The sequence below is a fragment of the Borostomias antarcticus genome, assembly GCF_949987555.1.
Source record: "Borostomias antarcticus genome assembly, chromosome: 21".
NCBI lineage: Eukaryota > Metazoa > Chordata > Actinopteri > Stomiiformes > Stomiidae > Borostomias > Borostomias antarcticus.
In genome coordinates, this window is record NC_140254.1 from 12,083,097 (window position 1) to 12,110,959 (window position 27,863).

General features: G+C 46.6%; 2 protein-coding genes across 2 annotated transcripts; one reads left to right on the forward strand and one right to left on the reverse strand.

Moving 5' to 3' along the window:
• Positions 1-1,910: 1,910 nt before the first annotated feature.
• Positions 1,911-5,166, forward strand: LOC311323131 (protein tyrosine phosphatase type IVA 3-like; the record flags this gene model as incomplete). The annotated part of the gene is made up of 5 exons (XM_084455294.1): positions 1,911-2,015; positions 2,901-2,993; positions 3,742-3,872; positions 4,877-4,951; positions 5,052-5,166. 5 exons carry the CDS (start codon positions 1,911-1,913, stop codon positions 5,164-5,166), a joined length of 519 nt encoding a protein of 172 aa, XP_084311420.1.
• Positions 5,167-7,073: 1,907 nt separating this feature from the next.
• On the reverse strand, positions 7,074-24,044 carry LOC311323127 (casein kinase II subunit alpha). Its single transcript, XM_084455289.1, has 13 exons — positions 23,993-24,044; positions 22,178-22,300; positions 21,140-21,251; positions 18,947-19,048; positions 18,447-18,497; positions 17,696-17,755; positions 16,751-16,834; positions 16,409-16,519; positions 14,663-14,764; positions 10,569-10,669; positions 10,199-10,347; positions 8,795-8,869; positions 7,074-7,435 (listed from the first exon to the last, which is right to left on the reverse strand). The coding sequence occupies exons 2-13, from the start codon at positions 22,276-22,278 to the stop codon at positions 7,320-7,322; spliced, it is 1,164 nt and encodes a 387-aa protein (XP_084311415.1). The 5' UTR covers positions 22,279-22,300; positions 23,993-24,044; the 3' UTR covers positions 7,074-7,319.
• Between the last annotated feature and the right edge of the window lie 3,819 nt (positions 24,045-27,863).

Below are 27,863 nucleotides of genomic sequence, written 5' to 3' on the forward strand. Positions count from 1 at the left end.
ATTCATTATATCCTATATCATCCACGTTTCACCCAACCTCACTCCAAAATAGCAGGACAATCTCAAATGTATCCACAAATACATCACTACACTCTCCCTTGCCTATCAGAAGTACCACATTTTACAAGACAGCAAGCAACACACCCTGGACGACAACAGCAGACATATATAAACAACGGGTGTGCACAGCTGAATTTAGATAAATGAACAACCACAACCTGAACTTAACCACTACTTAGACTATGTCCCTGTATGTTTGTGTTTCTGTGTGGACAGATTTTACAGCTTGATTGCCCTCAGAGCCGTCCCTGTTCCAGCAGAGCCCAGAGGGAGTGCTAGTCAGCAGTGTGTGTGTTCTGATGAGGCCCTGGGGTTCTGGGTCCAGCGCCATTAGGCTCCCGGTGCAGCAGCTCTGTCTGGGGGTGGCAGAATGTAGTCAGGTCTGCAAAGGGCTGCTGGAGTGATTGTTTGCCTCAGCAGGCTAGGACACAGAATTAACACAACACAGCACCCCTGGGTTTACCTGCTATACACTTAGTACTTAGCACTGCTATTTCTGATTAAGTAAAAATACTTCTAAGTATTTTTTGTTATTATTGCCACAACAACACATAATGCCAATAAAGAAGAGCAACACAGGGACAACAACACTACTCATCTATTGAGCCAAAGGGCTATAGATAGATAGGCTACAGTAACTGTGCAATCAATAAAGTAGGCCTACCTCGGGGTTCAATAGGTAGGCCTACCTTCTGTGACTAGCTGTGGGCTAGCTTGTCGACAAGGGCCCTAGATTCACCTGCCACAGAACTGTCATGGAGAATGACGCAGCATTATCCATATTTCTGGGCTGTGATAAAGGGACAGAGATATGTGGGCTACTGTAAGTGAATATCGTATCTGTTAAGCACTACACATACAAACTCATCTTTAACTAAGTAATATGTGTGATTATGCATTAGGGCATTGTAAGCTACCTGTGGCTTTAAGCCGAGCTGAGATGATGGGTGGGTCCCTCAGGTCGCCCGTCTCCCTGAGTGAGTTGCCATAGTGACTAGCAGCAGTCTGTGTAGTGTGTTCAACAGGTCAGTTCTGAGTTGTCTGGATGGGGTGGAGTTGGAAGGGTTGGCTGGTGTGGCTGTCCAGTCTGTTCCCACGGACCTATGTGCGATCCTGAGGTAAGCTAACCCTAACCCTTACCCTAACCCTGAGGTCAGCTAACCCTAACCCTAATCCTGAGGTCAGCACCAGGGAAGCAGGGAGGAGGGAGCATCTACTTGAACACAGCATGCGTCTTAGGTTTTAGGTTTGCAGCTGCTTTGTGGTCGGGGCAATACTGATGATCAATACTCTGACTTCTGTGCAAGGAAGTCAGTATGAGGCAAGGAGTTTAGAATCACCAGTAGCCTACAAGGAACAGAGAATGCGAGTTGGGTCTGCCTGGTAAACGATCAGCCCTCACGCGCCAAAGACTGTAGGGGGCTAGTTAAGCCTGTAGGCTATTCTAAAAGGCCATCACCAAATGTTTGACTGCGGCCAGGAGGAAAAGATGCTGGTTTATTGGATCATCTAACCATGGCATCTATGTTGCTCAAGCTTAGTTTTGACACTTAGGCTTCACTTGGATTGAACTGAACGTCTTCTCTCTCATTCTCTCTTCTCCTTCTGCCTCCTCCAGGCCCAGGCTGCTGGGGTATTTGATGGCGTTCGAGCAGAGGGCAGGAGACTACTGCCCAGCTCAACATCCCAGGCTTTAGAGAACTAGGGGGGGGGGGATGCCCACTCCCATGCCTGCTGTGCCACTCTGATTCCTGGGTCAGAGTGAGACAAGGGACCCACAAACTGCTGGGCTAGGCTAACTACAAGTTAGCTAGTTAGCTTGTTAGCTAGAACCAGAGAGGGCTGTGACCATGGCCAGAATGAACCAGCCAGCACCAGTGGAGGTCTGCTACAAGAACATGCGTTTCCTCATCACACACAACCCCAGCAGCACCACGCTAGCCAGCTTCATCCAGGTGAGGATACACTTACAGTATACACACACACACACACACACGTATATATAGGCCTACACATACACACGTATACATACACACACACTCATATATACACACACACACGTATACATACACACACACACGTATATACAGTACATACACACGTATACATACACATACACGTATATATACACACACACGTATATACATTCACACGTATACATACACACACACGTATATATACACATACACACGTATACAGTACATACACACACACGTGTATATATACACATACACACGTATACATATACACACACACATATACATACACACACACGTATATATACACATACACACGTATACATATACACACACACGTATACATACACACACACGTATATATACACATACACGTATATATACGCACACACACGTATACATACACATACACACACGTATATATACACATACACACACGTATATATACACATACACACATACATACACATACGTATATAAACACATTTTTAGTTTAGTTTATTTATTTAAAATAGGGACAGCACATGTATTTAAATAAATACATACATAAATGTAAATATGCCAGATATAGCCAACAGGCTAATTTTCATCTGTAGTCCCTTGTCAGGTTGATGGCAGAACACATGTATACACACATACACATGTATACACACATACACATGTATATATACACACGTACAATATATAAACGTATATATACACATACACACGTACATACACAGTATATACACACGTGTATATATATATATATATATATATATATACTGTATATATACATATATATATATATACACATACACACGTATATATACATACACATATGCATTAAGCTATGTCCTGTAAACCCTGTTGACACCCCTACAGGACCTGCAGAAGTATGGAGTGATGACGGTGGTGCGTGTTTGTGAGGTGACCTATGACAAGAGTCCCCTGGAGAAGCACGGCATCACTGTTTTGGTGAGAACCGGCCCTGACCCCATCACTGGAGAGGAGAGGAGGGTAGGACAGGCTGCGATTGACTCGCTGCAAAATACGCCTTTGTCTACGCATAAGCAAGTATGTTGAACACTTTAAGGTTATCTGGATGGTACAGATGGTCATGGTCAGGTTAAGGTTAGTGTCTGGAGAGTAGTTAGCTATTATTTGGTTACTGGTCATGGTCAGGTTAAGGTTGTCTGGATGGTAGACTGGTCATGGTCAGGTCAAGGTTGTCTGGATGGTAGACTGGTCATGGTCAGGTCAAGGTTGTCTGGATGGTAGACTGGTCATGGTCAGGTCAAGGTTGTCTGGATGGTAGACTGGTCATGCTCAGGTTAAGGTTGTCTGGATGGTAGACTGGTCATGGTCAGGTCAAGGTTGTCTGGATGGTAGACTGGTCATGCTCAGGTCAAGGTTGTCTGGATGGTAGACTGGTCATGGTTAGGTTAAGGTTGTCTGGATGGTAGACTGGTCATGCTCAGGTTAAGGTTGTCTGGATGGTAGACTGGTCATGCTCAGGTCAAGGTTGTCTGGATGGTAGACTGGTCATGGTTAGGTTAAGGTTGTCTGGATGGTAGACTGGTCATGCTCAGGTTAAGGTTGTCTGGATGGTAGACTGGTCATGGTGAGATCAAGGTTGTCTGGATAGTAGTTGTTTATTAGTTGGTCAGGTTCATATTATCTGGATGCTGGTCATCGATGGTTGTGTATCTCCCGCCCCCTACAGGACTGGTCGTTTGACGACGGCGCCCCCCCGCCCTCTAAGGTGGTAGATGATTGGCTCAGCCTCCTCAGAAGACGCTTCCTGGAAGAGCCGGGCTGCTGTGTGGCTGTGCACTGTGTTGCAGGTCTGGGCAGGTTAGTACACTAGTACAGGTTACTAGTACAGGTTAGTATGCACTACAGGTTAGTACACTAATACAGGACAGGTTACTAGTACAGGTTAGCATGCACTACAGGTTAGCATACACTACTACACTGTGGGTCCATACTTCTACAGTGCCTCCTCGTGGCCACACATGGTAGCTGGGTGCCCTGTGGTCCTAGGCTAAACTCAACTCAACACAAACTTTATTTAGAATTTAACAACAAAGACACAACCATACACACAAACATACATGATTCTAGGTTCTTTGGTTCAAAATTTTATATTTTAAGATGGCGCCAGGAGGTATATTTTGGATTTGATCCTCTGGCAAAAAAAAGCAGGATTTTTGGGAGTGGGCTGGGGGCTAATAAAAAAAAAAGGTCCATAGAACTGAAATCAATCATCAAAACATTAGCCAGAGGATGGTCACAAAAGTGAGGTTCTAGACCCTACTAGCATTGTGAAGCCTAACAATGGAGAAAACTGTCATTCCAAATCCTTTACTTCCAGGGCAGGAGGGGGAAGCGGATGGTGGTGCTGGTACTCCCCCCGGTGGACAGCATGACGACAGGACCCCAAACCCTCTCTCTCTCTCATTCTAGAGCGCCTGTACTCATTGCTCTCTCTCTCTCTCATTCTAGAGCGCCTGTACTCATTGCTCTCTCTCTCTCTCTCTCTCTCTCTCTCTCTCATTCTAGAGTGCCTGTACTAATTGCGCTCTCTCTCTCTCTCTCTCTCTCTCTCATTCTAGAGCGCTTGTACTCATTGCTCTCTCTCTCTCTCATTCTAGAGCGCCTGTACTCATTGCTCTCTCTCTCTCTGTCATTCTAGAGTGCCTGTACTCGTTGCTCTCTCTCTCTCTCTCTCTCTCTCTCTCTCATTCTAGAGTGCCTGTACTCATTGCTCTCTCTCTCTCTCATTCTAGAGCGCCTGTACTCATTGCTCTCTCTCTCTCTCTCTCTCTCTCTCTCTCTCTTTCTCTCTGTTATTCTAGAGCGCCTGTGCTGGTTGCTGTGGCGCTGATTGAGCGAGGGATGAAGTATGAGGATGCCATTCAGCTCATCAGACAGTGAGTCTCCCTCCCTCCCTCTCTCCTCTCTCCACACGTCTGTCTGCACCCCCCCCTCCCCTGTTCTGGAGTTACCCCGCCCCCCCTGTCTCTGTCCTAGGAAGCGTAGGGGGGCGATCAATAGCAAGCAGCTGACCTACCTGGAGAAATACCGCCCCAAACAGCAACTGCGCTTCAAATACCCTCAACTCTTCAACAAGTGCTTCATCATGTAGCCCAACCGCCTCCAACCAGAGACTAAGCTGACAGCCCAAACCAGATAATGCGAGACCAAAAATGATGCACTTTCAACCCGAACAATGTGATATAACCATGAAGAGAACTATGGACATGTTCATATGACTGTGAAGACGACACACAATCCTAGCAGGTGGGACATGAACACTGCAGGACACTGAGTGGCTCCATTCCAGTCACATGCTGGTGTCTTTCAGAGTGTCTCACTGACCTCTAACACACACACACACACACACACACACACACACACACACACACACACACACACACACACACACACACAATGACACCTCAAATAATAACCAAGTTACAGCGTTGTGCTGTTATGAAGGTCCTAGCTGGGAGATGTAGTTTCTAGTGTGTGGGCCTTGGGTCTCACACACAGCTCCTGCCCTGTGCTCTGTTGAATATCTGTGCCCTGTAGACACCATATTACTACTGGTGTTTGTGCTTAGGAGCTGCTTTGAAGAGACCTCTCTGGTTGAACAGAAATAATAAAAGTTTTCAAACGCTGCCTGTAGAGTTGTTCTTCATGGAGTGTAAGGGGTCAGGGACATGAGAACAAGGTTGGTTTCTCTCTCCAGGACAGGAAAACAGATCTCAGACAGATAATGTCAGCTTTGTTGCCTGATAGATTCTGATGGCGGTCAGGGTCAGGATCTCCAGATACTACCCATGCATTCCTTGGACGGCTCCTTGACCACTAGCTGGCAGCTGGACCTTCACAAGCGCACAGTTCTGCTTTCCCTCCATCAGTAGCTCAGATATCTAATGGTAAATGGACTGCACTTATATAGCGCTTTTATCCAAAGCGCTTTACAATGGCCTCTCATTCACACATTCACACACCAATGGCGACAGCATTGCACATGCAAGGTGCTAGCTTGCTCATTGGGAGCAATTTGGGGTTCAGTGTCTTGCCCAAGGACACTTCGACAGGAGGAGGCGGGATTTGAACCACCGACCCTACGATCATTGGATGACCCGCTCTACCCCCTGAGCCACAGCCGCCCCATCTCAAGCCAGCCAGCCAGACAGGGTAATAGCTCGTGTGATTAGGAATGATTGATTATGCTTGTGACCATGCCAGGCAGGACAGATGTTTCTCTCTAGGACAACTCGGTCCCCAGCTTTAATTTCCTTGGGCACTTCCTCTGTAGTTCTCTCTCGGAGGTGAGACAGGATTGTACTGTATGTCAGGAAAGCATGGCTTGGGGGATGGACCCCACCTCAGCTCAGCGGTCTTACTGTTGGTTGAACTGCTCTGCTCTCCTGACCATGTCTGTCTATTCAAACACCTTCCCATGTCATTCTGTTTCCCTGGAAACGGCTATATTCATGACAATATTAATATCTATACTCATGATGATATGCATATCTATACTCATATTAATATCTATAATCATTATGATATGCATATCTATACTCATATTAATATCTATACTCATGATTATATTCATATCTATATTCATGATGATATTCATATCTATATTCATGACGATATTCATATCTATATTCATGACGTTGAATGATGGGTTCCACCTATCAGCACCGACATCCAATCTCCATAACAACTTCCTGTCTGAGTGAATAAATCCTGTGCATGTTTGTACTCCGGGTTCCTTTGGCTTGAAAACCTGCGTGTTTCTCTCCAAGGATCTGAATTGCAATATGTATCGTTTGGATTAAAGGAAACAAGTTGTTGGACTTTTGAATAGTGAACTTCGGCATATCTTCAGCTCGTTGTTTCCATTTAGAATTAAGCGTTAAACACTTGGTAGAACACTGGTAGAAAAACAAAATGAGATCTTTGAATTAATTTTATAAACAAGATTTGTCACTCTACTCAATTACAAAATATTCCCATGACATTGTAGTAGCATCAACTAACAAGTGCAACGTGGAACAACAAACTCACATAACATAAAATAAACATAATTTAGGGACATATAAAATTAATTTTATTATCCATTTTGCTTTTCTACATTGGATTTGCACTTCTAGACACCGTCAAGATGGAGCCTGCAGACGGGCGCAGCTCTGAGCTTGCATAGAGAGCCCAGCATCTCCTGTCGGAAAAATGTTTGTTTTGGGGGCGGGGGGTATCAATCCAACCCCCCCTGCCCCCCCTTCAGGGTTGGGCCCCAGTGGCTGCTGGGACCTGTGTTGACATGGCGCTGGGGGAGGGCATGACAGGAGAGCCTGCCATGTTGGCCAGAGGCTGAGGCGACGCCATGGAGGTCATACCTGGAGCAGAGAACAGGGTTAGCCACACCACCAAGGACCGCTGGACCCACTAGGGGGGTACAGAATCACAATACGCTGCTCGGAATTAGCATACATAGTGGGGTTTTCCCTATATTTTTTCATGTGAATATTTAACAAAACACCCTATTTGATACCATTTTACTAACTTTTTATGTGTGCTTTATTTATTTTGTCATTTTTTGGGGGTATTTTTTGTATGTGTGTAATATGTGTATTTTTTTTTTTTCTTCTTTTATTCTCTGAGAGTTTGGGGGGGGGGGGGGTTGTGTTGCTGTTCTGGTTTGTTGTTTGAACGCACCGCAAACAGGCAGAAAAGCAAAAATTTGTGTTGGAACTTGGATTTTGTACATGCTTGATTCCATTTTCCAATAAAAAATAAATAAATAAATAAAGTATTTGAGAACAAAAAAAAGTATATTAAAATAAATAATTTTTATATCTTAAAGGAGTAGTAAAGGGAAAATGCATGTTTAGCCCTGTTTTAAGGTTACTTATGATCATATACAATGGTTCAGATCAAAACGTTGACAAATCTAACATTTTTGAGAAAGCTGATAATTGCTCTACCACCGTTTTGGTCATACAATGGATGTGGATGGGCACCTTGAAAAATCATTCAAAAACATGTTAATCTCTCGATTTCAAAGACAAGAAGCTCACCGAGGGGGTAATTGGTGTCCGTTGGTGTTCTGACATCAAATTCGCCGCAAAGTATGAATCCTGTAGGGTTTTATTGATCATTTTATGAAATCCATTGACTTGTATTGAAGCGACCGTAGATGTGTAGATCAATCCGCAGAGGGGATTCAGGAAGTTATTGTTTATGTTGCTAGGCTACCTAGTTTGCAGAAGTTTACACACGTATGTGCTGCAACTAAATAGTTCTATGCTAAATATTTTAAAAAGCCTTTCCAAATTAACTAGAATCTTACTTTATGGCAAATTATATGTCAGAATGCCAACTAACACCTCGGTGAGTTTCTTGTCTTTGAAATCGAGTTTAACATGTTTTTGAATGATTTTTCAAGATGCCCATCCACATCCATTGTATGACCAAAACGGTGGTAGAGCAATTATCAACTTTCTCAAAAGTGCTAATTTTCTCAACGTTTTGATCTGAACCATTGTATATGATCATAAGTAACCTTAAAACAGGGCTAAACATGCATTTTCCCTTTACTACTCCTTTAATACAAATACCGGGCTCTTGACACACAGCTAGTGGCCACACCCCTAGTGGCCACACCCCTAGTAACCACACCCCTAGTAACCACACCCCTAGTGGCCACACCCCTAGTGGCCACACCCCTAACCCAACTTGTCATCATCCAATCATACCTGTGGCCATGCTGGAGGAGCTGACTGGCGTGGAGCCGGTGGAGCCCTGCCGGGCCTGGTCCTTCACTACAGGGTCTGACAGAGAGACACAGGGTTACACATTCATTCACATTTCCCTTTATTTACAAAGGAAGACGCTTCTACTTCTTCGGGATATATAGCCCGGGTGACCCCTCACCCAGACTCGGGGTGATAAAAGGATAGCCCGTCGGCCCCGAGCCTGGGGAGGAGAGGACACAATACCTAACCCCCACGAGGAAGAAGGAAGACGCTGAACCACAGATCTACATGCACCCATCCAACAGTGGTTCAGATCACAATCCTGTCTCTCATGCTCTGTTCCATTTGGCCCGGGAACTTGTGATCTACGTGATACTACTCAGCTTTAACTGGAACACCCCTCTCCACTTTTTTCTCCACTCATGAACTCGTACCACTCTTCCCTACCCCCAGGTTGCTCTGGAGGTCAGGAACATTTGTCTTATTTGTGTCTCATTAAATCAGTCGTACACACAGTATTCCCTAACTTATCTAAGGACGTTTGCTACATGTTTTGTATACGCAAAATACCGCGTAGTGTGTTGTTATCTACTGGTTTGGAAAACAAAGCTAGCTAACGTCCATCTTTGTTCCGAGGTCATTCTCCCTCTCTCCCACCCCACCACTTCCCACACTAAAGGAACACAGCATCAGTCTAGCGCTCTCCATGTGGAGGAACCTGCATGCTTGTATCCCCACAATCCAGAGCTGGGAGGAAGGCAGGAGAGAGGTAGGAGAGGGATAGTAGAGAGGTGGTAGAGGGCTAGTAGAGGGGTAGTAGAAAGGTATAAGTGTATTAGAGGGGTAGTAGAGTTGTAGTAGAGGGGTAGTAGAAAGGTAGAAGTGTATTAGAGGGGTAGTAGAGTTGTAGTAGAGGGGTAGTAGAAAGGTAGAAGTGTATTAGAGGGGTAGTAGAGTTGTAGTAGAAAGGTAGTAGAGAGGTAGTAGAGGGGTAGTAGAAAGGTAGTAGAGAGGTAGTAGAGGAGTAGTAGAGGGGTAGTAGAGGGGTAGTAGAGAGGTAGTAGAGAGGTAGTAGAGGGGTAGTAGAGAGGTAGTAGAGAGGTAGTAAAGGGGTAGTAGAGAGGTAGTAGAGGGGTAGTAGAGAGGTAGTAGAGGGGTAGTAGAGGGGTAGTAGAAGGGTAGTAGAGAGGTAGTAGAGAGGTAGTAGAGGGGTAGTAGAGGGGTAGTAGAGGGGTAGTAGAGGGGTAGTAGAGAGGTAGTAGAGGGGTAGTAAAGGGGTATTAGAGAGGTAGTAGAGGGGTAGTAGAGGGGTAGTAGAGAGGTAGTAGAGAGGTAGTAGAGGGGTAGTAAAGGGGTATTAGAGAGGTAGTAGAAGGGTATTAGAGGGGTAGTAGAGGGTCTTACAGAAGTAGGGGTGGTCCATGGCCTCTCTTGCAGTCAGACGGACGTGGTGGTCGTAGCGGAGGAGTTTATCCAGGAAGTCCAGAGCCTCGGTGCTCACCAGGTGCTGGTTCTCACTGTGCACAAACCTCTCCCACCGCTTACGACTATGTCTGTAAACACACACACACACACACGCACATACACACACATACACACACATACATACAGTTACAGCTAAGTTACAGTTTATAAGACACAAGCATGCGCACATCCACCCACCCACCCACCCACACACAAAAACACCCACACACACACACACCCACACAAAAACACCCACACACACAAACACCCTATTCAACCCACAGAGGCCTGAGGTCCAGGAGGCGCCCACCTGCCCAGGATGTCGTTGAAGCGAGGGTCCAACTCGATGTTGTACTTGTCGATGTAGTCGTACAGGTCCTCTGTTCCCAGGACCTTGGCGATTCTCACCAGCTGGACAGGAGAGATGACAGGTGGTCAGCACTAGGGGGCAGCACCAGTGTCATGAAGGCTCAGAAGTGGGTATAATTTGGTAGGCTTAGGGCACATTCACACCAGGGTTGTTTGGTGCAGACTTTCAGACTTTTAATTTTGGTGCGCAGCAAATTCACAGGTGTGAACGTGCATCGAACTCTGCGAATTAGCTTTTTTGGTCCCGCTGAAAACATGCGTCTTGGTTCACCTCAACTGAACCCTGGTGCGCAGCATCACAGGTGTGAATGCAACCCCAGAGTCCCCGGGACCAAATAGCCTATAGGAAGTTCAAGTGAATAAAAAAAATGAGCATCGTGGGTATGATGCTTTATTTTTGCACAAGTAGAATATTGATGTGTGAACTTTGATGCATGCAGCGCTGTACCTTGAAGAGAGTTTGAACAACACATTGCGCGTGTGAGAATTTCTAACCATCACAGCTGAATGCAAGCAGCCGGTGTAGAGCAACAGAATGATCCCCTCCGATGGAACAAGTGCTTTTCACATGCGAGTAATTGGGAAATCTTTACTTTGGGGTAAATATTGATCTTTGTATTCATAAACTGCCTCCTCTTAATTGACTTTTAGCTATTTTTGTGACACAGTTTGACATAAGGAGTTCCTGACTTCATGATCCCGCTTCTGCCCAATCGGCGAGCGACCGGTTTGAACACATGACTTTGTTTGGAAAGTTTGGTGCACTTGAAAAGGTGCAATGTGCACGCAAACCAAATCAATCAAAAATGCAACAATGTTGCAACTTCACCCACTTGGTCCGGACCTTCAGGTGTGAAAGCACCCTTAGAGGCATTAAATATAGCAAAGATAAGTGGAGTAATTTCAGTACCAGTCCCCCCTCCCGTATAATTTATCACTCAAACGTGGTTTAGATACGCCCCCCCCCCCATCCCCCCCCAACACACACATTCGTATTGGTTTGTTACTTTATTTATTTCGTTCTGTTGAAGAACCGTGCATCATTCTGTGACGTGTTCCCACTGTAGAACCGTGCATCATTCTGTGACGTGTTCCCACTGTAGAACCGTGCATCATTCTGTGACGTGTTCTCACTGTAGAACCGTGCATCATTCTGTGACGTGTTCTCACTGTAGAACCGCGTATCATTCTGTGACGTGTTCTCACTGTAGAACCGCGTATCATTCTGTGACGTGTTCTCACTGTAGAACCGTGTATCATTCTGTCACGTGTTCCCACTGTAGAACCGTGTATCATTCTGTCACGTGTTCTCACGTTTTCTTGTCGTCGAACTCCAAACACTATTGGTTAGAGGTGGATGCATACAGCATTGCCTACAGCACATACCTAACTAGCTAACAGTTTATTTGAGTAACTATCGTTTCAGACAGTCATTAGTTGCTCAGTGAGAGTAATTTGGAGTGAGTTAATAGCGAGAGTTTGGAGTGATCTGCAGATAGCTATTAGCCAGCGCACGTTGAAGCCACGGACCTCACTGAGGTCTGCAGCAAAAGTACATAATTCAACGTTGGACTTTGGACCTCAGTGGAGGAGAGACGGTCACTTGGGATTGTTTGGGTCCACCGTTCAGCAAAGACCAGCCAACGTGAGTCGTCTTTGGACAGTAGAGAGGACAGCGCAGACCGCCATCTCCCGTATGGACCACACGCACCAGAACATCACTCATCATCCCCCTGCAATTCCGGCTTCCCCCCACAAGAGGGAGCTCCAACACAGCGAGTACCATTAGCTAGGATTAGACATAGGACATTTAGATGGGTTTTAGTCATAGGATTTATCTTAGGACTGTGTATGTTTTATTGTGTTAATTTTGTTTATGCTGTTGTATTAAAGTTCATTATTATTCTGTTCCCTCTGCCCCAGTAATTAATTATTGTCCACATAAATGTCAGTGCCATGGAGGTCGCCTGATGATGGTTGCTAGCGCCTTCTAGTTTAAATCAGTAAAGTTAGTTTAAGAATGCAGGTAGACAGTTTATATATAGATATTTTGATAGTATAGGATTCTACAGCCTCCCCTAATTTTTAGCCCCGGCTACAACCAGTACCAGGTCAGATAGTCACACCTGATCAACCAGTACCAGGTCAGATAGTCAACCTGATCAACCAGTACCAGGTCAGATAGTCAACCTGATCAACCAGTACCAGGTCAGATAGTCATCCTGATCAACCAGTACCAGGTCAGATAGTCCACCTGATCAACCAGTACCAGGTCAGATAGTCATCCTGATCAACCAGTACCAGGTCAGATAGTCACACCTGATCAACCAGTACCAGGTCAGATAGTCACACCTGATCAACCAGTACCAGGTCAGATAGTCATCCTGATCAACCAGTACCAGGTCAGATAGTCACACCTGATCAACCAGTACCAGGTCAGATAGTCACACCTGATCAACCAGTACCAGGTCAGATAGTCATCCTGATCAACCAGTACCAGGTCAGATAGTCAACCTGATCAACCAGTACCAGGTCAGATAGTCAACCTGATCAACCAGTACCAGGTCAGATAGTCACACCTGATCAACCAGTACCAGGTCAGATAGTCACACCTGATCAACCAGTACCAGGTCAGATAGTCACACCTGATCAACCAGTACCAGGTCAGATAGTCATCCTGATCAACCAGTACCAGGTCAGATAGTCACACCTGATCAACCAGTACCAGGTCAGATAGTCAACCTGATCAACCAGTACCAGGTCAGATAGTCACACCTGATCAACCAGTACCAGGTCAGATAGTCATCCTGATCAACCAGTACCTGGTCAGATAGTCACACCTGATCAACCAGTACCAGGTCAGATAGTCATCCTGATCAACCAGTACCAGGTCAGATAGTCATCCTGATCAACCAGTACCAGGTCAGATAGTCACACCTGATCAACCAGTACCAGGTCAGATAGTCATCCTGATCAACCAGTACCAGGTCAGATAGTCACACCTGATCAACCAGTACCAGGTCAGATAGTCACACCTGATCAACCAGTACCAGGTTAGATAGTCATCCTGATCAACCAGTACCAGGTCAGATAGTCACACCTGATCAACCAGTACCAGGTCAGATAGTCAACCTGATCAACCAGTACCAGGTCAGATAGTCATCCTGATCAACCAGTACCAGGCCAGGTAGTCACACCTGATCCAGTGATTCTGCTGGGAACGTTTGGCTGTGGCTAGCCCTCATCTGCCTCAGATAAGCTTTTTACAATTCCAACTAATAGTCGACTAATTGAAGTAATAATCAGCAGATGAATACATTATCAGAACAGTTGTTAGTTGCAACTGATGAAAATGACTGTTTTCCGAGAAATGTCATGGTTTAACCTGATCCTCTTAGCCGTTTCTAATTATGATAAAGCCACACTCAGGGGTCAATCATCATAATGATGGACCCCGGCCAGAGTTTTGTGTCTCCCTTCCATATACTTATGAGATAAGGGTGACTTTCCATTATTGGTACATTCTGTGGACAACAGCAATTGTTGTGGTTAGAGATAGAGACCTGGGTGCCGAACCATCGGCCGGTTATCTCGCTACAAGGCCTTAAGCCACAGGAGAGACCAGACCAGTCTGATCAGGGAAGGGGGGGGGGTGGAATGCCCCCGAACCATAAGAACTGTGCTCGAGCTCAGACGCTTTGATTTGGGTTAGACAACCATACAGACAGGTCAGCTGAACACTAGACTAGATCCCAACGTCTTTTGTGGGCTAAACCTTCTGTAATTAAACAGCTTTTGATTGTCGCTCAAATCCCGTGTTGGAGAGATTCATTTGGAGTACATAAGAACAAAGGGACACTGGACTGTGTGGTATTTTGTGAGACATTGGGTGCCGTCTTTTATTGAAAAAAAACAACGCAGAGCTGAATAAGGACAATAATAAAAGACAACGAAAGTCAACACAACCCTAGTGTTAGATGCTCTCATCTCATCCTAGTATGTGTGTGTGGGTGTGTGTGTGTGTGTCAGTCTTACCTGATCATAGTTGTCGTGTCCATGGAAGAATGGTTCCTTCCTGAAGATCATACTGGCCAGCATGCAGCCTAAACTCCACATGTCCAGACTGTAGTCATACATCTGAGGAGGCCAGACACAGCATTACTACCATCACTATACAGCATCACTACCATCACTATACATAGCATCACTATCATCACTATACAGCATCACTACCATCACTATACAGCATCACTATCATCACTACCATCACTATACACAGTATCACTACCATCACTATACACAGCATCACTACCATCACTATACACAGCATCATTATCATCACTATACATAGCATCACTATCATCACTATACACAGTATCACTACCATCACTATACACAGCATCACTATCATCACTATACACAGCATCACTACCATCACTATACCCAGCATCACTACCATCACTATACACAGCATCACTACTATCACACACAGTATCACTACCATCACTATTCACAGTATCACTACCATCACTATACACTCATAGACACAGCATCATTACCATCACTATATACCCATACACAATATCACTACCATCACTATACACTCATAGCCACAGTATCACTCACTACCATCACTATACACCCATAGACACAGCATCACTACCATCACTAAACACAGCATCACTACCATCACTACACCCATAGACACAGTATCACTACCATCACTATACACAGCATCACTACCATCACTATACATTCATAGACACAGCATCACTACACCCATAGACACATCATCACTACCATCACTATACACTCATAGACACTATCACAGTATCACTACCATCACTATACACTCATAGACACAGTATCACTACCATCACTAAACACAGCATCACTACCATCACTATACACCCATAGACACAGTATCACTACCATCACTATACACAGCATCACTACCATCACTATATACCCATAGACACAGCATCACTACCATCACTATACACTCATAGACACAGTATCACTGTATCACTACCATCACTATACACCCATAGACACAGCATCACTACCATCACTATGCACCCATAAACACAGCATCACAGTATCACTACCATCACTATACACCCATAAACACAGTATCACTACCATCACTACACCCATAGACACAGCATCACTACCATCATTATACACCCATCATCACTACCATCACTATACACCCATAGACACAGCATCACAGTATCACTACCATCACTATACACTCATAGACACAGCATCACTACCATCACTATACACCCATAGACACAGTATCACTACCAACACTGTCTACCCACAGAGTGAGTCAGGTGATGAGAGGGGGGTTAGGGATCAGGGTAGAACAGAGGGTCAGGGTGAGACAGAGGGTCAGGGTTCAGGGGTCAGGGTGAGACAGAGGGTCAGGGTTCAGAGGTCATGGTGAGACAGAGGGTCAGGGTTCAGGGGTCAGGGTGAGACAGAGGGTCAGGGTTCAGGGGTCAGGGTGAGACAGAGGGTCAGGGTTCAGGGGTCAGGGTGAGACAGAGGGTCAGGGTTCAGAGGTCATGGTGAGACAGAGGGTCAGGGTTCAGGGGTCAGGGTGAGACAGAGGGTCAGGGTTCAGGGTGAGACAGAGGGTCAGGGTTCAGGGGTCAGGGTGAGACAGAGGGTCAGGGTTCAGGGGTCAGGGTGAGACAGAGGGTCAGGGTTCAGGGTAGGACAGAGGGTCAGGGTTCAGGGGTCAGGGTGAGACAGAGGATCAGGGTGACCGACCTGGTAGTCGACCAGTAGTTCAGGACCTTTGAAGTATCGAGACGCCACTCTGACGTTGTACTCCTGACTGGGGTGGTAGAACTCTGCCAGGCCCCAGTCTATGAGGCGCAGCTGACCACACACACGCACGCACAAGCACACGCGCACACACGCGCACACACGCGCACACACACGCACACACACGCACACACACGCACACACACGCACACACACGCACACACACGCACACAGTAAATACACATCTCCAAGGAGTTAGGGTTAGGACAGCAGAGGGGGGGGGGGGGCTAGGAGAGCAGAGGGAGGGAGGGGGGCGGGGCTAGGAGAGCAGAGGGAGGGAGGTACCTTTCTGTGTTCGTGGTCGATCATGACGTTGTGGGGCTTGACGTCTCTGTGCATGACCCCCATACTGTGACAGTAGTCCAGGGCCTGCAAACCAGCACAGAGAAAACAGATGAGATAAACCAGTAGATATAAACCAAAACCAGTAGATATAAACCAGTAGATGGATATAAACCAGTAGATGGATATCAACCAGTAGGTGGATAAACCAGTAGGTGGATAAACCAGTAGGATATAAACTAGTAGATATAAACTAGTAGATATAAACCAGTAGATGGATATAAACCAGTATATATAAACCAGTAGATGGATATAAACCAGTAGATATAAACCAGTATATATAAACCAGTAGGTGGATAAACCAGTAGGATATAAACCAGTAGGTGGATATGGACAAGTCTGGAGGTAATAAGGACCTGAGTAGATGCCATCAGTGATCCAGACACAATTCACCAGTTACTGAACTAGCTAATTCATATATCTGCCCAGCCAACAGTGATATACTGTAACAGCAACACGCTAAACAGCAATGTATGGTTGGTATTAACACAAGTGTCACACCTCAGACAAAAATGACAGACATTTTTTGAATTGATAGTTTGGCCGACACTCTAGTCTGGAACACCTAACCTAGCTGACCCTTCAGCTTCTCTCTCCATGGCGTTGTTGACTTTGTTTACATTTTGAAAAGTCCTTCCAGAAGCTTCCATGCAGTGCAACATTGCGACAGATGCGACAATCTATGATGGTGCCTCCTACCTTACAGAGATAAGAGGCGCAAAACACATCTACGATTCAATCAAACAAGTGTAGGACTGACGTCATTCCTCACACAATACTTGTCTTACCAACCAGGAAGTGGTTTTAACTCCCATCGCTGGCCAGCGAACAGTCAGTCAGTAAACACTCAAGTATTCCTGACTAACAGAGCACCTCCATCAGTCTTACCTTCAAGATCTCATGCATGTAGAATCGGATGTCATAATCTGATAGTGTTTGATACAATTGCTGCAGAAGAAATACAAAACAAAACATTGTTACAATGAGTGTACATTGTGTGTGTGTGTGTGTGTGTGTGTGTGTGTGTGTGTGTGTGTGTGTGTGTGTGTGTGAGATCCATTTAAGAGCAGTGAAGCACGTGAGTACACACAACTCCTGGTTTAAAGGACCAGTCACGGGTGCCGGTAGGGAGATGCAGTAGATAAAGAAGAGAACCAGCACTCACCAGATAGACAATACAGTCTTTATACTGGATGGTGCTGATGATGACTTAAGGCCCAAACGCCTCCGTTTGCCCATTAAAACTTTAAAGACTAGACTGTTTATACTGACCATACTGATGGACTGTTTATACTGATAGAGTGTTTATTCTGACTATACTGATAGACTGTTTATTCTGACTATACTGATAGACTGTTTATTCTGACTATACTGATAGACTGTTTATACTGACCATACTGATAGACTGTTTATACTGATAGACTGTTTATTCTGACTATACTGATAGACTGTTTATTCTGACTATACTGATAGACTGTTTATACTGACCATACTGATAGACTGTTTATACTGACCATACTGATAGACTGTTTATACTGACCATACTGATAGACTGTCTATCTGGTGAGTGCTGGTTCTCTTCTGGATTCTCTTGATCCATTTAAAAGCACCAGTGCGTCTGGATAAGACTGAGTCTCACCTTGAAGTCTGTGTTATTCACATGCTCAAACACCAGCGCCGGCGTCCGGGACTGAAACACAAGAGGACGTCGGACAGGACGTGAGGTATGGGGGTTGGGGGGCAGTACAGAGAACAGGGGTAGGACAGAGAACAAGGGCAGGACAGAGAGAACAGGGGTAGGACAGAGAGAACAGGGGTAGGACAGAGAGAACAGGGGTAGGACAGAGAGAACAGGGGTAGGACAGAGAGAACAGGGGTAGGACAGAGATAACAGAGGTAGGACAGAGAGAACAGGGGTAGGACAGAGAGAACAGGGGTAGGACAGAGAGAACAGGGGTAGGACAGAGAGAACAGGGGTAGGACAGAGAGAACAGGGGTAGGACAGAGAGAACAGGGGTAGGACAGAGAGAACAGGGGTAGGACAGAGATAACAGAGGTAGGACAGAGAGAACAGGGGTAGGACAGAGAGAACAGGGGTAGGACAGAGAGAACAGGGGCAGGACAGAACAGTTAACGGACCACTGGGTCTTTAACGATGTCAAGGAGGGAGATGATGTTGGGTCCTCCTCGCAGGTTCTCAAGAATCTTGATTTCTCGTTTGATTTTCTTCTTCTTAACTGGCTGAAAACACAGACAAAGCACAACGTTGGGAACACGGAAAAACAAGGGCAGCATGGACCTGAGCATGACCCGAACTACAGGCTGTGTTGGTGTAACTCCCGTCAGCCCTAACGCCGGCCTCAACACTACAGGATCTTAAAAATACCAACCGGTTTCCAAATCGGGTGGGATCACGGACATAAGGGAAATCTTAACAGAGGTTCTTCTCGTGAATCTCAAACATGCAAACAGGACAAGATTTGAAAATAAAGGCTCGTCACACACTACAGGATATTATCCTGCCCAAGGGTGAACAAAACACTACCTCGCTTGTAAAGTAGTGACGTAATAATCTTAAATATACAACATGTTTGATATTATCGGGGCGGCCCCGATGGGTCTGCAAGCCGATCTGAATTTTTAAGATTGGATCTGTAAACCCCTCACAATACAAGATCATCTGGGCCGAACATCGGTACCGACCAACATCCCAGACCAGATTTCTCCTCCGATTGTCGGGAGGGGTGAATCGGGGATAAATCGGCCCAAAAATCCTGCAGTGTGAGCCCCGCATAATCCTAACCATGTCATAGTGACACTCACTAGTAATGCTTCATCACTCACTTGACATCACTGGACTCAACCCAGGTTTCCTGTCATTTACAAACTAGGGATGTCAACAAAACCCCTTTCATTCCAATTCCAAAACAAATAAAAAAAATAAAAAAATCTGATCTACATTTATTTCACACACACGTGGTATGAGAGCTCAATTGCATCACGTCACATGATCATGTTATGCCTCTGCAAGAAGGACAAGCTGAGATCAGTATGGCGACTGCTACTCTATGACCCACAGAGACCAGCAGGAGTCAGCCATGCATTAGTGGGGTCTACAATGGAAGTGTGTGTAGACCCACCAGACTAGAATATGACTTGGTTTCCCTCTGCCTTAACTATTTTACTAGTTGGCTACTGTACATCATTATTACAAATTATACGGCAGTGGTTTTGCTGTGGTATCGAGATGAGTGGGCGCAAGAGGTGGAGGGAGGGACAACTAGCAGGCTGCAGCCCAGAGGAGAGAGTGGCCTCCTGGTTCACCCACTTCTTGGATCTCCTAGGCACACACCCGACAGTGGAAGGAGATGAGGAAGAAATACTTGCAGTCCTCACAAATCTTGTGATTGACGATGGCCCCTTTACAGCTATGAAGTTTGCCACAGCGAAGTCCGCTCTGAAGCAAGGGAAAAGCGCTGGGCCGGATGGGATCCCCCCAGAGGTCCCTAAGAACTGTGATCTCAACAACATCATATTGGAGATCTGAAACCAAGCTCTGATAGAAAACATCAAGCCTGATATATGGTCCCTCTCCAACATCATCCCGGTGCCGAAATCTGGACATCTGTCTAAGCCAGACAACTATCGTGGCATTAGCCTAACCGAACCAAAATGGCTTCAGAAAAGGAAGGACCACCGTAGCCCACATCCTGGCCTTAAGGAGGATCATTGAGGAGGTGAAAAAGAACAACCTAACAGCAGTCCTGTGTTTTATTGATTTCAAAAAAGCATTTGATTCAATACACAGAGGCGTGATGGTGAAAGTCCCTCCTAACCTACTCTGGGCCATAGGAGGCCATACAGGGGCACAAGAGCCAGAGTGGTAACCCCGGATGGCAACAGTGAGGAGTTCAACATCCTAACAGGGGTGCTACAGGGGGACACTCTTGCCCCCTTTCTCTTCATTGTCGCCCTGGACTACGCGCTTAGGAAAGCCATCAGTGGGCAGGAGCAGGAGCATAATCATATAATAATAATAATAATAATTCATAATAACACCTAGGAAGTCTAGAAGAAACTCTGCTGTAGTCCTGGCAGACCTGGATTACCCATTAACTCCACTACCCATTGACTTCACTACATCCGTTCTCTAACGTCGGACACTGGCGTCGAACGCAACACAACGGCTGCAGTGGAGCCGCTGTCATTAATTACAATGGATTAATTTCCTCAGCGTCTGATGGTTGATAGTTGATGCTGACGGACCCAGTGGAGCCAAGGGGTCAGAGTGAACAGCCAGGGGTGACTGGTGGAAGTGGAAGCAGTGTGTACCTTGAGTATTTTGACGACTACTTTCTCGTTGTTTGTGATGTTGATGGCTTCAAACACCTCGCTGTATTTCCCGCGGCCCAGTTTCCTGACCAGCTGGTAGTCATCTTGGTTCCTGTAGCACACATCACCATGGTTACAGCAACCCTAACACATCACACACTGACACCATTATGACTTGTTATAGCACATCACATCCTGGTCCCAAAGCTGAGAGGCGTAGGCCTGAGCAGCTCCTTCTGAAACTGGACCTGGACTTCCTCACTGACAGACCACAGGTGGTGAAGATAGGCAGCAGCACCTCATTCACACTGAACATCAGCACGGGTGTCCTGCAAGGCTGCTGCCTGAGCCCCCGGCTGTTCTCACTGTACACCCACGACTGCTCAGCCAAGCACAGCAGCAATCCAATCATCAAGTTTGCGGACAACACCACTGTGATAGACCTATCCTCCCCCAATGACTCATCTGCATCAGCCTTCCTCCAGGAGGTGTCAGACCTAGTAACATGGTGTCAAGACAACAACCTGACCCTGAACACTAGCAAGACAAAGGAGATGATTGTGGACTTCAGGAGAGGAGGAAGAAGCCCCCCCCCCCACCCATCATCATCAATGGGGAGGAAGTGGAGAGGGTAAGCCACTTCAAATTCCTAGGGCTACAGATCTCTGATGACCTGACCTGGACACACTACACAGACGGAACCATCCAGAGGGAGGTGAAGACAGCGCAGAAGGTCATCGGTGTGGAGCTCCCAGCAGCCAGACCAAACACAGGGAAACCCTAAAACGTTCATGAATTTTAGTTCACTTTCCTCACAATCTCTCAATTCTGTGCTTTTCCGTGTTTGTCTGAAATCTGTTTTCATGTCTAGATTCCGCGATTCCATCCATGTTATTCAGAAAGCAAAAATCCTAGATCCCTATGCATGTGAACAGAGTACTGGTATTATGTGGCGCAGTGTATATGAGTGTTTGTGTGTGTATGTGTGTGTGTATGTTTGTGTGTGTGTGTGTGTGTAGGGTCTCAGGCAGCACTTACCCCCAGTCTACAACATGTGATTCGTAATCCCAGTACTCGCGGGGTCTCTGTGTGTTGACGTCAGGGTAGACCCTGGAGCGACTCGTGACTGGTCCAGACATGATCAGTTCCTCCACTCACAACCTGCAGCACACAGAACAATTTGTATGTTCATTATAAAACTTGGGGTGTCCCGCAGGACTGCTGCCTGAGCCCCAGGCTGTTCTCACTGTACCCCATGACTACTCAACCAAGCACAGCAGCAATCAAACCATCAAGATTGTGGACGATACCCCTGTGATAGACCTATCCTCCCCCAATGACTCATCTACATCAGCCTTCCTCCAGGAGGTGTCAGACCTAGTAACATGGTGTCAAGACAACAACCTGACCCTGAACACTAACAAGACAAAGGAGATGATTGTGGACTTCAGGAGAGGAGGAAGAACCCCCCCCCATCATCATCAATGGGGAGGAAGTGGAGAGGGTGAGCCACTTCAAATTCCTAGGGCTACAGATCTCTGATGACCTGACCTGGACACACTACACATACAGAACCATCCTAAAGAAGGCACAACGCCTCTTACTCTCTGAGGTGCCTGTGGAGATTGTGAACTTCTACCACAGCCTCATTGAGAGTATCCTCCTGACTGCAGGCATCACAGCCTGGTACGGCAACACCACCGCCCACGACAGGCAAACCATCCAGAGGGGGGTGAAGACAGAGCAGAAGATCATCGGTGTGGAGCTCCCAGCCATCGAGGATCTCTACAACCAACGCAGCTGCAGGAAGGCCATCTCCATCACAAAAGACACCAACCACCCCAACAGGTTCCACAACAGCCCCCCCCCATGTCTACCTACGACTGGAATGAGGAACTCATTAGCACTGATTAGATACTGTGATGATAAGTGATTACAACAATTCCAATACACCTGTACGTATTACACATGGCAAATGAACCTTCTATTCTATTGTTAAAATATTAGAAATCGTGTGTCTATGCAAAGCTGGTGACTTGATTAGACCTGAACCTGTAGCCCTGTAAAACTGCACACAGGTGCTGAAGACGGAATCTGGGTTCACTCCTGAGTCCTACCTTCCTCTAGCGGTCTGCAGCCAATGTCTACATCAGTTACTCCAACACTGAACCGCAAAGCTACCCCAATGGCATTTGTAAAATGATTGATTGAATCAATTATTTAATCATAGCATTGGCCTAGCTGGATTCCAACAATTTTCCAACTGGCCTCTTCGAAGCAAGCCGTGCCCACTGGCTGCTAGTCTACACGTTCCCACAACGCAGCTCAAACTCATAGCTAGGATACCTAGCTAGCACTGGCACTGTCCACCTATACTAGCTAGCATATGCACAGCCTAGCTAGACTTGTGTTTCAGCTAGCCTATCTAGACAGAACGCAGTAGGGGTAGAGAGCTTGAATGAAGCGTAGTACAAACGATACCCCTCGCTTGGAATAAAATACTTTAGTGTTAAGACGGTTACCCATTCAGCCATGGTGGCCAGTCTAACGTTAGTAGCACTAACCTAGCTAAGTTCATAGTTAGAGCTAGAGCATAGTTAGAGCTAGAGCTAGTCAGAGAGAGCCATCCTATCTCACTACAGACCCAGGGCTAGCCTAACTTTAGTAGCTAGCTAGCCTATGTCTAGTCTAGCTAACGTTAGCTAGCTAGCAGTATATCAAAAACAGTCACAGACTAGCGAGCTTATGCTACGCGCATGATAAAGTTAGGAGCGGTGAAGTCCACCTAGTTCTCTAGTAGCTAATTCTGTATGACTTTTAGTTGAGTTGCGATTAAAATATGCAATATTCTACCTCTCGCAGCCTCTGGATAGCAATATGGCGATAGTTCACTCCTGCACCCACTTTGAGATAAAGCAGGAAACTGTCGGGAAGGTGCGGTGTGTGTTCATCCACGCCTCCAGTGGGCGCCGCTCAGCTTGGGAAAGTCCTCTCGCTACTGGGTTTAAACTTTTTGGTGTGCCTGATGTAGCCTACTGTAACAGATGGTAGGACCACAGAGTGACTTAATAATCTCGATCACCCCAGTGTAGGGCATGTGTGTCAAACCATAGGCCTACTCTAGACGAGTAGACTGCATCCATGACTAATCTGGACTATGTGATATAGGCCCTACTGTACCTGTATCTGGTCTCTTTCCTTTCAATGCCCACAGTGATTAAGGTTAGGGTTAGGTCAGAGGTCATCTTCCACTGTGTTAGTAGTCTTGTATTAACACAGGGTTAACGCTGAAGTGATCATACTCTGCCTCCAGGTCGTAGCTGGCCTGTCCACACGTTACTGTCCCGGAGACAGGATACGTTATACCAAAATGTCATCCAATACCTCCCATAAATCCTGTCTGGTATGTGCTAGTCATATGCTGTAATGCTCCATGTTGATGGAGAGCTGGATATTGAGTCCACCAGGGTGTCCTGCTATGCTGCAGAGGTGTCATCACATCAGATTGAGCTCTGTCAGACGGAAACTGATACGCTGTCATGACTATGGTCTTCTTTCTTAGCCAGGGCATTCTGTCTATTGAACAATATCACAACTGTAGGATAGGGTAGAACTGAAGGTTAGGATACTAGAACTGAAGGTTAGGGTAATAGAACTGAAGGTTAGGGTAATGGAGCTGAAGGTAAGGGTAATATAACTGGAGGGTGGGGTAATATAACTGGAGGGTGGGGTAATATAACTGGAGGGTGGGGTAATAGAACTGAAGGGTGAGGTAATATAACTGAAGGGTGGGGTAATAGAACTGGAGGGTGGGGTAATAGAACTGGAGGGTGGGGTAATAGAGCTGAAGGTAAGGGTAATAGAACTGGAGGGTGAGGTAATATAACTGAAGGGTGGGGTAATAGAACTGGAGGGTGGGGTAACAGAACTGAAAAGTTAAAGGTTAGAGCTGTAGGAGAGAAGGTTGCGGTAGTGGAACTGTACTGTAGCAGTGCACTCACAGGCTTCTTCTCTATAAACATGTAAATCTGACCTTACCAGCTTTCAAAGACTTTCCAGACGACTGTTTGCCTTGAAAAGAGTAAAATGCAGCGGTCAGGCGCGCTAGAATGGGGGAGAGGAGCCCTAATTATCCTTTTACACTTAAAGAGAGAAATCCTTTTAGTGGGCAGACAGAGGGGCCCTTTGATAGCGAGGCCGGCAGGGCTGAATACCGCAGGCAGAGACGTGTGAGAGGTAACTCTACGAGGGGAGGCTGCTCTCTCTCTTTATGGCCGCTGGACCCCAGACTCTGCTCCGGAGACGAGCACCATACAAACACAGGAAAGCTTACACTTCCTGTCTTGTCTGAGGATGGCCAGTTCATTTCCATTGGCATTTGTTCCTTCTGATAAAGAGCAAAGGAGCCGGGGGATCGAGTGACGGCCCAGGACGCACATCCAGGGTCTGGCAGCGGCTCTGAGCCCTGGCTGAGTGAGAAACACACCAGGCCAGTGTTCAGGCTTGGGCTGGGACTGGGACTAGGACTAGGACTAGGACTAGGACTAGGACTAGGACTAGGACTAGGACTAGGACTAGGACTAGGACTAGGGCTAGGGCTAGGGCTAGGACCGGGGCTAGGGCCAGGGCTAGGGCTAGGGCTAGGGCTGGGGCTGGGGCTGGGGCTATAGCTTGGGCTAGGGCTAGGGCTGGGGCTGGGGCTATAGCTTGGGCTAGGGCTAGGGCTAGGGCTAGGGCTAGGGCTAGGGCTAGGGCTAGGGCTAGGACTGGGACTGGGACTAGGGCTAGGGCTGGGACTGGGTCTGGGACTATGGCTGGGGCTAGGGCTAGGGCTAGGGCTAGGGCTAGGACTGGGACTGGGACTAGGACTAGGGCTAGGGCTAGGACTGGGACTGGGACTGGGACTGGGACTGGGACTGGGACTGGGACTGGGACTAGGGCTGGGGCTAGGGCTAGGACTGGGGCCAGGGCTGAAGCTAGGGCTGAGTCTGGGGCTGGGGCTAGGGCTGGGTCTAGGGCTAGGGTTAGGGCCAGGGTTAACCATAGGAACCAACTTTGCTTTCAGAACAATGTGTGGATGCAGTCTTTATGAGTAGGGTCCAGTGAGGGGCAGTGGGTACATACAGACACAGACGAGCACACACACACACACACACACACACACACACACACTGGACTAACACTTCACAATGATTCCAGTCTATCCGACGGGTAGGAGGGTTAGAGTAGAAGAAAATGAATACTCAGGCGGACTAAGATGTGCCTGAGCCAAGCAGTGAGTTTAGTTAAAGTTTGATACAATCTTTGAACTGTGTATCAAGTCCATCTGTGGAAGCTAGGTTCTCAGGATTATGTTTGAATGAATCAGATCATTGTAACATTTCACCAAGTTTTTGGAACAATATCAGACCATTTCATTTGACCTTGTCAGACCTGCCCTACTGTCCCACTCCCGGGGGTTCCCCAACACATCCACACAACCTTTAAGAGCAGTGTGTGGGTGTTTGAGAGAGAGAGAGAGAGAGAGAGAGAGGGAGGGGGAGAGAGGGAGAGAGAGAGGGAGAGGGAGAGAGAGAGATGGAAAGAGAGGGAGAGAGAGAGAGAGAGAGATGGAGAGAGAGAGATGGAGAGAGAGGGAGAGAGAGGGAGAGAGAGAGAGGGAGAGAGAGAGAGGGAGAGAGAGAGAGAGAGTGTGTGTGTTTGTGCTCGTGTGTGTGTGTGCATGTGTGTGTGTGTATGTATGTATGTACGTGTGATTGTGTGCATTTGTGTGTGTGTCTATGTGTTTGTATGTGTGTGTGTGTGTGTAAGAGAGAGAGTATGTGTGTGTGTGTTCCTGGGGGACATGTCTAGTAGCTGTTGCTGTCTAATGTAACCATATCAGTTCAGGGACAGAGCTGCCCCCTAGAGAACAGGTAGCAGCCATAATCATCCTTACATTAAGCCTTTCTATGAATGTCACCTGAGAGGGGCGCTGATCTGCCCCTCTCCCTCCAGGGGGCACCGGCGGGGTATAAAAGCAGCCAGCTCTGGCTCTGAGGGACAGCTGGAGAGCAATATTGAAGCTGTACTGTAAAGCAGACCCCCCTCAGCATGCTGACCAGGTAGGAACCTCTCTGTTCTCACAGCACACAGGTGATTTCAATCAAACTCACCCCTCACTGTGCTGTTATCTTTGCTGATTTTCTAGAAGGAAACGCCAATGACAAAAGAGTACATTTATCAGAGTCAGTTCGTAATGGAAGTGGGTTTTCCGCTACAGACAGAATGAGTCTGTCTGCTTGAATGGGAAGCAGGTCCCTTTTGTCTAGAACAGACGGACACACATCCGTCAGTCAGACCAATGTTCTCTGGTTCTGTCCTGCTCTATTTGTTTGCTGTTCTGTCAGTTTTATTGTTGTTCAGCTGTTGTCTGTCTACAGGGTTATGGTTATCAGGATAGCTGATGCTTTGTGGATCCAGAAGCTGTGGCAGAGAGCGAGGGTATCTCTAAGAGTGACAGTATCTATAAGAATGAGGGTATCTTAGCCTGACCCTCGGACTGAATTGCCATTTCGTTTCACTTCATTATTCAGTCTGAACAGGCGCCCATTGCAGCCGTTTTCAGAGATGGGCATTGCCGCAGGAGTCCTCAGCGATTAGTTCGTCCCCTAACCAATCACATCGCACAGTTTAATTCCGTCATCGTATTCAAAGGACACTGATTGGCCTGGTTGGAATTCCA